The sequence below is a fragment of the Lytechinus variegatus genome, chromosome 15 (genome assembly GCF_018143015.1).
Source record: "Lytechinus variegatus isolate NC3 chromosome 15, Lvar_3.0, whole genome shotgun sequence".
In the NCBI taxonomy this organism is placed as follows: domain Eukaryota; kingdom Metazoa; phylum Echinodermata; class Echinoidea; order Temnopleuroida; family Toxopneustidae; genus Lytechinus; species Lytechinus variegatus.
The window spans coordinates 31,791,154-31,807,545 of record NC_054754.1 but is presented as its reverse complement, the minus strand read 5'-3'; the positions used below and the strand labels follow the sequence as shown (position 1 = coordinate 31,807,545).

Sequence of the window (16,392 nt, the reverse complement as noted above, 5' to 3'; positions counted from 1 at the left end):
AACAGTGTTTATACCAGATTAGACGGCATTAAATAGATGTAGCTTAATTCCTGAGAACTGATCACCTGTAAACAGAAGACTTCTCACATAGCTGATATGCAATGAAGGGTGTGACAATAAGATCTGTACAAAAGGAAAATGTTGATGTGTTTATAATTCTAATAAAAATTTCAATAAAAAATATGAGTACAATGGATATTAAGAGATGAACTACATGAACTTGAATTCATGCGGGGAGGATCAAATATATTGCTGTACACATGCGTGACCAAAAAACATGTTTAAAGGGGTGGTTTTTTTTCAGTTTTGGAGGCGGGCTGCGCGTGTACTCATCAAGGGTATCAGAAATGCAGATGTTCATAAAAAATGGTGGCTTTGAAAGACTGGTCAATGGTCAATCGCAGGCTCAAAATTTATTTAGGGTATATTTTTCTCCAAACCTTGTTTTAAGACTAGCCAAACGTGTTACTGTTAAGGGCATATTTTTCCCCAAAGTTTTTTCCCCCCAGGGCTTTTTCCTCCTCGTTTCTGTACAATGTATTCCTTTGTGGTATTTTAACCCTAACTGCACTGGGGGGCATGTAATACCCATGAATATAGTTTTGTCTATTCATCTTAATGTTAACAAATAGACAAAACTAGTTGTTTAGGGGTCATATTCTGGCGACAACTTGTTTACGGGCCAATGGTTTAAATGAAGCCTTGGAAAAACTTGTTGAGGGGGTTATTTTGCAAACGGAGAAAAACTTGGTTAGGGGGTGTTTGAAAATACTTTGGTCATGCATGTGTACAGCAATACATTGACTGGCCCTCCTGGGAATTCATGCTTAGTTCAGCTATGTTTACAGTTTGGAAGTTTGGAATTTAAATGCTTAATAGAACTGAAGTGTGCCGGTCTTTCAAATGGCTGTTGTTTGGGTTGTGTAGCATGCCCAAGGGGGGGGGACTCAGTATATAATGCATAGTGGGTATGTGCCACAGAGGGGACCCCTATCTTAAAACTCATTAATTTCCGTTCCAAGGCATAGCATTTTTGTCTTATTGAGAAAAAAAACAAAAAAAGCCTCTCCAAAGCATGGCATTTTCTTCTTATTGAGAAAAAAAACAAGAAAGAAATCTGCTCCAAAGCTTTGCATATTTTCCGTTACGCTGGCATTGATCTGCTATAATGAGCCGCAATTTTGGTGAAAGCGGCTACAGAGTGCTGTCCGACCATCGCCTCTGCGCCAGCGAACCCGGCACCGGTGGCGGGTTAGCTGCATGCAAGTTCCATAGGGATGCATACGCACTCACACGCAGGCGACCCGTTCCAAGGACCCCTATTTTCACAATCATTTGTGGTTCCGAAGCCCGTTCCGAGGACCCTCCTTTTTACAATAAGCCCGCTCCAAGGCCCTGTTTTTGTTCCCCCCCCCCCCCCCCCCGATAGCATGTATCAATGATAGACAAGTATCCACTGATTGTAGATTCACTGGCAGTCGTGGATTCCTCCATAAAAAATTTCTAACATCAAAATTGTGTCAGGGGGCTCTGTGCTTCCTTGCCTCTCCAACCTCCCCCCCTTCCCTAGTATTCTAGTATATATATATATTACATTTACTAAAATCCTAAACCTGAAAGTTTGGATATATCATACCCACTCTAGGTGTCTATATTTCATAATATGTCATTAAAACAATTATGCACCTATCGCATTCATGAAGGGTGAACCACAAACAGAAGTGACTAAAAATCACTCTATGGAACCTCTTGTAAATGCATCACTGCTTTGGTCAGATCATGATTAGAGGTATGTGCCTTCTTCATTTTCATCATTGAATGCACTGTATACAGCCACAATAGCCAAAAGGAATTAAAATGTGAATTGTATATCACTCCGCCCCCATCTGATCAAACACACAGTACAGCGACAGTAGCCAAGAAATAAAAATGTTAGTTGTATATGACTCCGCCCCCATCTGATGAAACACACAGTACAGCCACAATAGCCAAAAGGAAACAAAACTGTGAGCTGTACATGACTCCGCCCCCATCTGATCAAATACACAGTGCAGCGACAGTAGCCAAGAAATAAAAATGTTAGTTGTATATGACTGCACCCCCATCTGATGAAACACACAGTACAGCCACAATAGCCAAAAGGAAACCAAACTGTGAGCTGTATATGACTCCGCCCCAATCTGATTAAACACATAATACAGCTGTGGGAAGTTGAGTTTTAGCCAAAGTATTTTCTTCTATAGATAAAGATATTGAAGCTCGATTTGGCGTGCTCTTAGTTAAAGAAATTTTAGGGATGGCTATGCAAAGTTTGTTTTCAATAGGGCGTGTCATCTGGGTTGCATGGTTGTTGGATTCCTGTTTTGTCAAACATGACTAAGAATCGCATCCATCTAGTTTTTATGAATGAAAACAAATCACCGTGTAGGGTTCTTTGGATTCCTTTTTTTATTAATTACAGCTGAGCTTCTGTCTTGTGTTCATGAATGAAGACTAATCAGTGAGCGATACTCCCGTAAAAGATAAATTAGTTCCACCTAGCAACATAGTAGGGGAGAGAGATAGGGTTCCCATGCACCCGAATGATATATTTTTTTAACCTACATTTTTGGAATCCGTAAGATGTCTAAAGAATGAATTTTGATGTTCCCAAAACGAAATATTGTCCCATGGGGTTCAAATTCAAGATGGCGTCCAAAATGGCCGCCATATTCATGGGATTTGGATTTTCGTACATAGATTCTTACACAAACATCCATTTGCCACAAAATTAGTGTCATATGTAAGACAAATAAATTTTCTACAAGTTGATACTATTCATGGGTGATGAAAAGGTAATTTGGCTGAGATTTTAATAAGAAAAGTGCAATTTTGAGAATTTTTTCAAAAAAATTGAAAATTTGTGAAATACATAATTTACCATAAATCTAAAGAAAATAGCGGAATCGCCTCGAAATTTTCTAAAGAACTTTTCTAATATACAACTATTAAGTGGACGAAATTCCAAATTGATATCATTTTTAGTCACAAACTTGTAATGTCTCAAACTTGAAAATTCAATTTTCAGAAATTTAGCTTTTTTTTACTGCATATCGGAGACTTGGATATACTATTGTATATTGTCGCATTTTCAACCAAGAAAATGGAAAAAGGCCTTAATAAAATGCGATATTATCTATTATTTTTTTAGTAGAATTTACTACAATCCTTTTATTCTTCGATTTAAAGTCGGTTGATATAGTTTTTGAAAGAATTAAGACTTTTTGCCAAAATTTGTATGTTTTTGGTAAAAAAAAATACACATGCACTGTTATTGATCAGATTTATTATGAATATCAGTAATAAATAAAATCTCAACATTCGATATTAAAGAGGATGTATCAACGAGAATATTGGCAGGCTTCATGCCACCATAAGTATCTTCATTTGCTTCAGATAGAAGGAAAATATGTTGAATGTATTAAGCGATTTTGTGCTAAAGTGAGGCCAAAAGCAACCTCAGTGTGGAAGTCACACCCATGAAAACGATTACAAAGTGATGAATGGTATGTCATTCAAATAATACAATAGCTTCGATCAGCCTCTCGCATCGATTGTGTTGGTATGACTAACACACCGTAATGTACAGTATGTAATGTGCATGGTAATAGAAATGTATCTGATTAAGAAGGATGCAAAGACAAAAAAGGTGTTTTTGTAGCATTATAAAGAAATTTATTTAATGAAGTCTCTTGGAAACAATTATAAGAAACACTTGCACTGCAGGTAATAGAGATGAAGTTCTGACACATCAATAAACAACTCAAAGGAATATGTCGAAGCTATACCCCACTTTATCTGTATTTTTAATCTATGGCATGTATTCCTAAATCAGTTTTATCGAAGTTATGACATTCCAAAGTTCAAAATTTTGCTTATTTTTAACAAAATGGTTATATGAGCGAACCACTTACATCCAAATGAGAGAGTCGATGATGTCACTCACTATTTATTTTGTTTTTATTGTTTGAATTATACAATATTTCAATTTTTACAAATTTGACGATTAGGACCTCCTTGCCTGAAGCACAAAATGTTAAAATAATGGAATTCCATGTTTTCAGGGAGGAATGAAACTTCATTTCACATGACAATGACGAGAAAATAGAAATATTTCATATTTCATATAATAAAATACACAAGAAATAGTGAGTGAGTGATGTCATCAGTTCCTCATTTGCATAACGACCAAGATGTGCATATAACTGTTTTGTGAAATGAAGCGAAACTTTAAAATGCCACAACTTTCTTATTTTACATCCGATTTTGATGAAACTTTCAGTGTTATGCTTGTTGATTTTTTTTCTCCTTTTATTCAAATCAATTTTTTGTTGGGGTGGACTTGTTCTTTAACAGAACTTTTCAATGCGACACCATAGGAAAACAAATTACAAACGTTTTGAGGGTATTCTGAGTATGAGAAATTGAGTGGGTTATCTTTATTCTTTACGATTTAGAACAAACAATTCTGATACATTTAAGTGACAAAAATGACAAAACCTCTTTCTGTTGACCAATGTAAAGAGGGGGAGGGTTCTTTTGGTACATTGAGATGTGTATGGTTGTGTTATTAATCTATTTAATATTTTCAAAAGTAGAAAATGTGGTGACGAATCAGTACCACGGAAAGGGCCTCCTGTGAATTGCATTTTACAATTTGCAACAATTAACTTATATCATGTCAAAATGTAAGCTTTATGGTTCTTAGGAAGGACTAGACAGACAGGCAGCCAATCTTAGAAGTCACTGGCAGGCTCATGTGCTAGATTTGGGCGATCTTTTTGAGCTAAAACTTTGTGCCAATGTGATCTTGAAAGATATATTCCTAATCCAAAAGTTGTAAACTTGGACTGGAAAAGCAATTTTGCTTGCTGCAAAATTCTGGAGTATTTTATTCTCTTTGAGAAAAAAACCCACAGAATTTTCTTGGTTGCCATCCGGGCAACCATGACCGCAGTTTTGGTTGCCAACGTCACCCGGCAACCGCTAATTTCGAGCCCTGCTTTGGAGTGGGGATGGTGGATGGAATTTCACTCACGTGTGATCTGTTCCTTCGCAAGATTCCTCCGTTTTGGCTTTGATACTTTGATACTATACCTGGGTTTCACACAGACCTTCGATGCTTTAGCTAGTATCCAAGTTTGTTACCTTGGATGTATAACTCTCACTGGCTGTCCTACATACAGAGGTTGTAGATCAGAACTTGCATGTCGATAATTCATTTCCTTCACCTTGTCTTGACTATTCATGAGAAAATCAGTGGTAGTAGAATCTCTCGAGAAATAGTGACTTGATAATGTGGTTCTGATGGGTCTACCAAATAACATTTCTGCTGGTGATCTCAAGTTACTTTCGACTGGTGTTGCTCACAGGTTCATCATTGCTAGTTGACTGTCTTGGCCAGTCTGAGAACAATTTATCAACAGATTCTTGACTGTACGAACCATCCTCTGAGCTAATTCGTTTGATCTTGGATAGTGTGGAGAAGAAGTAGTGTGCTTGATATTCAACTTTTTTTCTTCTGCTGCCTTGCTTGATGTTTCTGGCATGTGTCACACTGCTTTATCAACTGGTCAATGTCCTTGTTGATGTTTGACAAGAACACTGTCTCACGAGCAATTCGTCTGGTACTTTCGATTCCCATGTGTCCTAGGTGAAGTACGATGACTTTACTACCCGTGAAGAGTACTCCATGTGATAATCCGATGTTATCTCTGTACGACCAATACTGCCTAAGGGATTTCGATAACTCTTGGACTGTTTCAGGCCAACTCTGAGTAACTATCCGCCATAATGATCTGGGAATTGGATCATTGGCCGTTTCTCTCTGAAGTTCTGTCCTCTTGAGTTGTCCGAAGAGTAAAAAGTCGATCGCATACGCGAATCTTTTTCCTCAGAGCAGATGGATTTAACTCTGACACCTAACGGTACATCACATTGGGATTAGGAAGTCGACTCAACGGATCGGAAAGAATCATGTCGTTTCCAGGTCGGTAATTGACTTGACACCGGTTTTCTTGGACTTTGATAAGCGATCCCTGTAGATGTGGCGGTGCACTTAATTGTAATGTTTTTTTCCATATAATTTCCAGTGGTCTGTCATTGATTATGACTGTGAATTCCTTCCCGAACAGGTATTATAAAAGCGTTTGATACCAAACATTAGGACTAAGATTTCCCTCTATGTTTGAGTAGCTGGACTGTGCAGTGGAAAGACTTTGGATGCAAACGCAGCAGGTTACCTTCCCGAGGCAGGCATGCTCCTAAATCTTCCATTAATGCATCTATCTCCACAGTTCTCTCACTCTCTCTCTCTCTGGGTCATAGAACTGTAGGCATGCACCTGATGATACTGAACATTTTAGGCTGTACAAGGAATGTTCATGATCATTGTCCCAGATGAACGATACTTCCTTGTCAAGAAGTTATCGAGTGGTGCTGACTTTTCCCACAAGTTTAGGAATATATGCTGCTAGGTATTTGAACATTAAGCATTTCTGAACATCCTCTTTGTCCTTGGGTAATAGTACTTGGGTAATGTTGGCTTCTACCTTGCGAGGGTCTGGGTAGATATCTGATTTTAGTGCACTTTGAGCCAAAGAAGTTGATGGCTTCTTTCTTGATTGTGCACTTGGAGCTGTTGAACACTAAGCCTTCTTGCTTTGCTGTTTCCATGAACAAGTACAGATTCTTGTCGTGTTCCTCCACGTTGATCTTGATCTTGTGTGCTGCACTTGCGTGGTGCGTCTATGATAGGTTTAGTGATGTCCTTGACACGTAGCATCGCTTTTCCTTTGAAACTACCAATAGCATCGAAGTGCTCTAGAAATGCTTGTTCGAGATCCTTATCACTTTTGATAGGTGATTGGTTAGGTTTAGAGTTAGGTGTAGATGTGTCATAATTGTACATTGAGTGCATAATTCCAAGGTCAGTGCAACCTAACAACCCAAGGATAGCTGAAACCCAAACATCTGGTACATAGAATGTCTGTGTTGACCATTTTGGACTGTAACATTTTATGTCAAGTGTACCTTTACATTTAATTGGAATCTCACCATAAGCTTTAAGTTTTACTGGTGTTTGTTTCACTAATGATTCCCACTTTCAACTTTATATTTCCTTGGCGTACGCACTATGATTGTGTTAGTACTTGCACTTGAGTCAAGTCTTAGGTAGAGCTTATGTTGACCGACTATGTGGACATATGTCAATGTTAGCAAATGCTACTGTACCTTCTGAATTTACAACTGTGTGTGGCCCATTGGTGTGTCAAATTATGTAATGTTGGATGAACTGCCTTTTGACTAATAATGATCATGATCTGTGATATTATTGTGTGCTGTGTCCATTTCGCTGATTGGTTAGTTCTTTCGACCTTCTTTTGTTTTGTTAAACGATCATCAGATACCGTGTCAGATCTTCGGTCACCTAAACTATGTTATGGTTTTCGACTATGATCACTTTGTGATTGACGACAGAATTACCCCAAATGACTTTCACTGTGGAGAGCCGATTCAATTAATATTGACCCCCAAATAGTTCATAGTTGTCTGAGAATGATAATTGAGGGTTTTTCCTTCATTATGAAAGCAAAAGGAACAGAGTTGTAAACATAAGAGATATACAATAAACAGAATTTTCAAATTTTGGCTCTTTATAAATTTAGAAAAGAGTTAGAGCGTGTTGGAAAATAAACCTGATTTTGGAATACAGGCCATAGATTCAAAATACAGATAAGGTGGGGGTAGCTTTGACATGTTCCTTTCAGTTGTGTATTGATGTGTCAGAACTTCATCTCTATTACCTGCACTAGTATATAACTGTTTCCAAGAGACTTCATTAAATAAATGTCTTTATGATGCAACAGAAACAACTTTTTTGCCTTTACATCCTTTTGAATCAGATACATTTCTATTGCCATGCACATTACACACTGTACATAACGGTGTGTTAGTCATATCAACACAATCGATGCGAGAGGCTGATCCAAGCTATTGTATTATTTGAATGACATACCATTCATCACTTTGCTATTGTTTTCATGGGTGTGACTGACACGCTGAGGTTGCTTTTTGGCCTCACTTTAGCACAAAATCGCTTGATACATTCAGCATACTTTCCTTTCTCTGAAGCAAATGAAGATACTTATGGTGGCATGAAGCCTGCCAATATTCTCGTTGATACATCCTCTTTCATATCGAATGTTGAGATTGTGCATTTATTACTGATATTCATAATAAATCTGATCAATAACAGTGCATGTGTAATTTTTTTACCAAAAACGTACAAATTTTGGCAAAAGTCTTAATTCTTTCAAAAACTATATCAACCGAGGGACTTTAACTCGAAGAATAAAGGGATTGTAGTAAATTCTACTAACGAAATAATAGATAATTTCACATTTTATTAAGGCCTATTTCAATTTGCTGGGTTGAAAATGTGACAATATACATTAGTATATCCAAGTCTCCGATATGCAGTAAAAAGCAAAATCTCTGAAAATTGAATTTTCAAGTTTGAGACATTACAAGTTTGTGACTAAAAATGATATCAATTTGGAATTTCGTCCACTTAATAGTTGTATATTAGGAAAGTTTTTTAGAAAATTTCGAGGCGATTCCGCTATTTTCTTTAGATTTATGGTAAATTATGTATTTCACAAATTTTCAATTTTTTTGAAAAAATTCTCAAAATTGCACTTTTCTTATTAAAATCTCAGCCAAATTACCTTTTCATCACCCATGAATAGTATCAACTTGTAGAAAATTTATTTGTCTTACATATGACACTAATTTTGTGGCAAATGGATGTTTGTGTCGGAATCTATGTACGAAAATCCAAATCCCATGAATATGGCGGCCAAATTGGCCGCCATCTTGGATTTGATTTGATTTGATTTGATTTTATTTTATTTCTGCATTCACATCAATATCAGAATTACAAAATACATATATATACAATATTTACAAAGGTTATAACAAAATAATAACAGTCGCATAGTATAAATATTGTAAATAAATATTAACAAAAAAAAGATGTGTCATATATTTTTTCAAAACAAGATTATAAATGAATGCAGGAGACCACCATCGTGAGCGATTAGGCTTGATGATGATGGAGGCCTCATAAAAGGTACGTAATAGTTCTTCATTGATCAAGTGGGTGCTGTGCAGGTGTAGGTGCAGGTGCGGCAAAGAGCAGTTGAAATATTACGTTTAAGAGGGGGCTGCGTAAGATGTAATAATAAAACGTTTAATGTTAGCTTTCAAGGAGTAGATTGTTAAACATGATTTGATATTGTCTGGAAGATTGTTCCAAATATCGGGACCGTGATGTCGAATGGATTTGTGGGTTATTAATAATTTTGGGTTAGTGAGGTGGAGGTTTCCAGATATGCGGGTTGGGTAGGAATGGACAGACCTGTTGAATCTAAACATATTATTAAAAGACTGGGGAAGTTGATTGTTAAAATACTTAAACATGAATACAGCAATTTGAATCTTATTAATATCAAAGATTTTTAATGTTTTGAGTCTGTGAAACAATGGGTCAGTATGAGCCAAGTAATGTGAGCCTGTACATATACGGATAGCTCTTTTTTGTAGTTTAAATATAGAGTTTAGTTTAGAAGAGCCACAGTTTGCCCAAACGATATTGCAGTATGATATATATGGAAGAACTAACGAATTGTATAATAAGAATAAAGTTTTATGAGGAAGAAGGAATTTTAACTTTGAAATGATTCCAATACTTTTTGAAACGCACATTGTAACATGGTGTATGTGTTGGTTCCAAGAGAGAAATTCATCCATAATTACACCTAAAAATGTTGAATTGGTTTTCTGTTCTAAAGGCGTACCGTCAATGTTAATGTAAATCGGTGTGTTGATATTATGAGATTGATGTCTGAAATACATAAAATGTGTCTTTTTTGTATTTAAAGAAAGTTTGTTGGCCTTAAACCAGTTAGACACCTTGTACATTTCACGATTTACTACATTGTTTAATGAATTAAGGTCTTGATGAGAATAAAATATATTTGTATCGTCAGCAAATAAGACAAATGACAAAATAGAGGAGGTTTTTATAATATCATTGATATAGAGTAAAAATAAAAGAGGACCTAAAATCGACCCCTGGGGAACACCACATTGAACTAAAAGAGAATCAGAGTCATTATTATTAAAAGTGACATATTGCTTTCGATTATTCAAGTAATCTTTGAACCATAAGAGAGATTGGCCTCGTATTCCATAATGATTGAGTTTGGAGAGTAAAATATCGTGGTTAAGAGTATCAAACGCTTTACTTAAATCACAAAAAATACCAATTACGTGTTCTTTATTTGCTATGGCATTACTTATTTTGTCATAAATTTGAAGTAAAGCTGAGTCTGTTGAATAATTTTTCCTAAAACCATATTGATTCGAATTTAGAATATTGTGTTTGTTGATAAATTTGTAAAGTCTTGTGTATACTATTTTTTCTAGAATTTTTGATATTGTTGGAAGTAAAGAGATGGGACGGTAATTACTTATTTCGTGAGGATTGTCTTTCTTAAAAATTGGATTGACTTTAGCTATCTTAAATAAATCTGGGAAAACGCCTTGAGATAAGGAGTTATTAAATATGTGAGCCAAGGGGCTAGCAAGAGGGTGAATTATTTGCTTAAGTAAAAACATACTGATGCCATCAGACCCAGAAGATCTAGAATTGTGAAGGGTACGGGCAATGTTGACAATTTCAGAAGGATTTGTTGGGGTTAGAAAAAGAGACCCCATTTGAACCCCATGGGACAATATTTCGTTTTGGGAACATCAAAACTCATTCACTATACATCTTCCAGATTCCAAAAATGTAGGTTTAAAAAATATATCATTCGGGTGCATGGGAACCCTATCTCCCTACCAGACTAACAGCGTAGGCACTTTTATTTTGTTAACTGATTAATGGTTGGAAGATATGCAAATTAGCTAAAAGGTACATTGTAAATAGGTATCTAGAAAGATTGTTGAAGGTGAAAGATTGAAGGTCTTAATGATTGCAAGGCGTATTAATTCTTAGTGATACGGTTAGGTTGGTGATGTGAGCAGAATACCTGTAGCATCGGGCAGGTTATCAGGATTCATTCCTTCTTGAGCTTGCATTAGCGTAGCATCACATTTTGTGGGTGAAAGTTCGTTGCCGGTGATTCCCAACACTTTAGATCTTCCGAAGTGTGCAGTACAAGTAATTTCTACACTGGAATTGAATCCAGCCAGTGTGTTGGAGTGTTGGTTTACGATCACGTGACGAGTGGGTGTTGATCCTGGGTTTTTTTTGTCTCACCTGCGAAGCAGAGTGAGACTATAGGCGCCGCTTTTCCGACGGCGGCGGCGGCGTCAACATCAAATCTTAACCTGAGGTTAAGTTTTTGAAATGACATCATAACTTAGAAAGTATATGGACCTAGTTCATGAAACTTGGCCATAAGGTTAATCAAGTATTACTGAACATCCTATTAAAGTTTCATGTCACATGACCAAGGTCAAAGGTCATTTAGGGTCAATGAACTTAGACCATGTTGGAGGAATCAACATTGAAATCTTAACCTGAGGTTAAGTTTTTGAAATGTCATCATAACTTAGAAAATATATGGACCTAGTTCATGAAACTTGGACATAAGGTTAATCAAGTATCACTGAACATCCTGCATGAGTTTCACATGACCAAGGTCAAAGGTCATTTAGGGTCAATGAACTTTGGCCGAATTGGGGATATCTGTTGAATTCCCATCATAACTTTGAAAGTTTATGGATCTGATTCATGAAACTTGGACATAATAGTAATCAAGCATCACTGAATATTTTGTGCAAGTTTCAGGTCTCATGATTAAGGTCAAAGGTCATTTAGGGTCAATGAACTTTGGCCAAATCGGGGGTATCTGTTGAATTACCATCATAACTTTGAAAGTTTATTAGTCTAGTTCATTAAACTTGGACATATGAGTAATCAAATATCACTGAACATCCTGTGCGCGTTTCAGGTCACATGACCAGGGTCAAAGGTCAATGAACTTTGGCCGAAGTGGGTGTATCAGTTGAATTACCATCAAAACTTTGAAAGTTTATGGATCTGATTCATGAAACTTGTACATAAGAGTAATCAAGTATCACTGAACATCCTGTGCGAGTTTCAGGTCACATGATCAAGGTCAAAGGTCATGTAAGGTCAATGAACTTTGGCCATGTTGGGGTTTTTTGTTGAATAACCATCATATCTCTGTAAGTTTATTGGTCTAGTTCATAAAAAGTGGACATAAGAGTAACCATGTATCACTGAACATCTTGTGCGAGTTAGAGTAGTATTCAAAGTCAGCACTGCTGCTATATTGAACCGCGTGATGCAGGTGAGACGGCCAGAGGCATTCCACTTGTTTTATTTTTGTCTTTGTGCTGGACGAATAAAATCTTGACAAGTGTACTGATCATGAATCCATTGCCCCTTGTACTCCTTGGAGTGACCTATTCCGAACTACGACACAGCCACAATATTTATCCTAAAGAAATAAAAATATGAGCTGCATAAAGGTATATGACTCCGCCCCCATAACTCTTTTGTAAAACTTACTTGGAAATGTGTTTTGAAACATCATGTTTTTAAACAAGCTTCTACCTGGGAAAATTTTACATAAAGCACATCCTTATTAAATGTAATAGTTCGTATTTAGTCCCTGTAGTCATTTTGTCGGCGTTCATCCGATGTGTCATATCAGTCAATTACGGTATTTAAAAAAGATTGATATAGAGATTTTGGAAGAAAATAAAGTCCTATTGTATTCATACTATGCATTTTCTTTAGTTATTGAGATACAAAGGGATTTTCACAGCAATTCATACAAATTTGTAATAAAATGCACAAATCCCATTGGAAACGTGTATTGTAACAGAGCAATATGATGATTTGACTGACCGCAATTTCAATGCGCGCGGTCAGCCAAACCATTGTATCGGTACTGGTCACTGCATTGACTTTGCACTTGAAAACATAATAATATAGGATATTTATATTGCACTTATTTCCAACTTGTTAGGTGCTCAAGGCACTCCTATATTTCCCGGCTAAGCGATACAACGTTTTGACTGATCACTCGCATTGAAATCACCCCTTTTTCCCCATGACGTTTTGGTACAGGAAAAATCTAAGCCGCTCAAACTGAAATTACAACCATGAAGCTCTTATGCGATATTTTCTCTGATCCTTAATTTAGTGTAAAAATTAAGGATACTAATGTCAAGCAATTGTCTTTGTCTTTCCAACTATATATTATTCTCGCAATGAATATGTTGTAAGGCTGGGGAACTACGTGTGAAAATTATAGTCAACTTTGAAGTCAAATTTCTCTAAAATGGGTTTAATTGCACTGTTGTATGTGCAGTGTGATACGACAGTTTGGATGACCGCCGACGATTTTGTATGAAACAAAAGATGGATATAATTGCAAACCTGATATAATGCTGTCTTTTGACTGTTAATAATTTTATATTCCAGGAGAAACCTTTGAGTAAACTTCATGTGCAATATGTCTACCTCCCTGGAGAGGGGGTGTAACTCCGAAGTGAGAGTTTAAAGAACTGAGTAAAAGTGTAAAACATGAGGCTTTTGGAACTAAAAAATACGTGGGAAATGTGAAAAATGGGATTGCAGATTGATGAATCTAAATTGTTTTATTAAGTCTATGAAAGGTGTCATGCACGCTAGCTGTGTGATATGGAAAGAAGTGAATTGTAAAGCTGTGTGTGCAGCTAGTGTTGCGATGCTCGCGCTGGACACTTTGGGCAGGCCTGGGGATTGAGATGTTTTTTCTGCACTGAACTTCTGTCATTTGGAGTATCTAGCAGGCATGATATTCTCCCTAATAGAACTAGAATTCTGATTTTTCAAATAATTCTTTTCAGATTTTTTTACATGAAGTCCTTTGCCTAAGATCATGCTCATGCTGTTTATAACTGCTTTTTTAGTCAAATGATAAAACTGTCATGAAGACTCACCTTGTAAAATCACTTTCGATTTACTATGCAAGAGCTTATAGCCCCGACCAGGGCACCTCGGACATTGGCTTAGCAATCTTTGGTTTTTTTTTTTTTTCAGAGGGGAATATCATGCCTGATCTACAGAACTGAAATCAAGGTCTGGAAAAGGGAGGGGTCCATCAAAGTGGCACGTACCACTAATGCCTGTTAGTGCCTCCCCCTCCCCGTCTACATTTAGCAGAGCCTTATAGGATTCCATTTATTGATGATATTGACAGTCTGGACCTGTGACATAATTAATGCGATTAAATGTACAATTACGCAAACTCAAAGTCTATTGTAAACTATGTTCACAAGTTCCAGTCAATAGTAGAAATTAAGCATAATTTTTTGTTACAATCTCTAGATGTACAGTATGTTAATTATTCCTTATTTCTTTATTATTTGTTTCTTTGTATCACAGGAAACCTGGGACTGGACATGTGGGCTTGTCTTGAGAAGTGACAAAACGTCTGTCAGAGACTTAATTGAGAGGTTGGTCACTGTCTTCAGTGCCCTTGATCCTAAAGTACCAATCACCCTTGATAATGATGAATATGCAGCGAATCAGACCAGTGAACCAGACTGTTCCAGTGATTCAATGTCTAATGGCAGTAATCAATCTGAGATTAGATCAGATGAGAGAAAGGACGTAAGACCTAGACAGAATGGAAGCAGTGGAAAGACTAGCCCTGCTGATGAATGTGATGGAGGAGAGTCCTTGAAAACTCTATCATCATCATCAGTTGCCTTCAGGTCGGAAGCATCAGCAGCTACCAATGGATTCCTTTTAGGTTCTAGTGTTGGTGATCTTGGATCCGAGTCTAAGGGGTTTTCAGGAGCAGTCAGTGAGAAAGATATCTTGAGAATAATACAAACAGAATGCAAAAAATCAGAGAGAGACCTGGAAAGGATAAAGAAGGATACAATGGATGCACTGAAGATATCAGAGCAATTGAAGAATATGCCTAAAGCTTTTGCAGCCATCGCTGACAAGCAGGAGGTTTTTGAATCGGTCTTGGCCACATTCAACAAAGATGTAATGAGGGTTCATAGTAGATTAGACAAGCTAAATCTATCACCTAGCTTGATGAATCAAGGAATGAGTGAGAAGCTACAGAAGAAATACCAAGAGCTTGAGCGTGCTCTTTTATCGCTTCGACAGGATGGAACGAAAGTAGAAGAGCGATTGCTGAGATTAGAGACCTCTTATAGTGGAGTCTATCTTTGGCCTATCCCAAATTACTCAGAGAGGAAGAGAGATGCCATGAATACAAACATCAAATCAATCTATTCACCACCCTTCTTCACAAGTCAGTATGGTTATAAGCTATGTGGACGAGTGTTCCTGATGGGAGATGGGGTTGGAAAAGGTACACATATCTCACTGTTTCTCACGATTATGAGAGGCCCACATGATTCAGTGTTGCCCTGGCCGTTCAAAGAAAGAATTACTTTCCAATTAGTCAACCAAGATGACCCAATCAACAAGAGTATCGTAGAGGCCTTCAGACCAGATCCCGCAAGCTCTTCTTTTAAGAAACCAACGACGGAGAAGAACATCGGAGCAGGATGTCCGTTGTTTGCCAAGATCCAGATGATTGAAGATCCGAAGTCAGGATTTGTCAGAGACAACACCATTTATTTGAAGATCATTTCTCAAACATCAGATGTCCCCGAGATCAAGTAAAGCCAGAAGCAGTTTGAAATAACAGATCCCGTTGAAATAAGATCAGCCTACAAAACTGCCTGGGCTTCCTTTACTTTTGTGAAGAAAGTCCAGTGGAGACCCCAAGCAGTTGCGTTCGCGTCGCGGTCTCTGTTATGTCTTACTTAATGGAAAGGAAAGTGATAAGCTTCTAATTTAGAGAACTAAAAACAAAAAGTATTAGACCTAGCCCCTAAGCATACATAGGACTAATGATCAAGACCTACATACGAAATACCGCTAGTTAAAAATTGATTGTTAGGGATTTTATAATATGCCCCAGGGCAAGTTTGTCTATTAAAGTACATGAATCACAGTTAACAACAGTGCTTGTCAAACACTTAGTTATAATCAGAGAAAAAAACACTATGATATTTGCAAATTATAGAACACATTGGTATATGAATGTTTACATACATCTTTCATATATTATAATCATATGTTCATGTATAGATATATATGCATACTCATTTAGCTCACAACCTGTGGTGCACTCCGTCATAACCCATGCTATAGCCTTGATTATCCCGTTATATATATACACTTTTGATCCATTGATATATCATTTAGATTAAAGGAGTACTCCAGGCTGT

General features: G+C 37.0%; 1 protein-coding gene across 2 annotated transcripts in view; it reads left to right on the top strand.

Annotated features, from left to right (window-relative positions):
• The window catches only part of LOC121428304 (TNF receptor-associated factor 2-like), a 62,958-nt gene extending 46,896 nt beyond the window's left edge, over positions 1 to 16,062 (top strand). For both annotated transcript variants that reach the window (XM_041624860.1, XM_041624859.1), the window contains exon 6: positions 14,516 to 16,062. In XM_041624860.1, the coding sequence (XP_041480794.1) occupies positions 14,516 to 15,781 (1,266 nt within the window). In that variant the 3' untranslated portion in view covers positions 15,782 to 16,062. The remainder of the gene's footprint in view (positions 1 to 14,515) is intronic.
• The last annotated feature ends 330 nt before the right edge of the window (positions 16,063 to 16,392 follow it).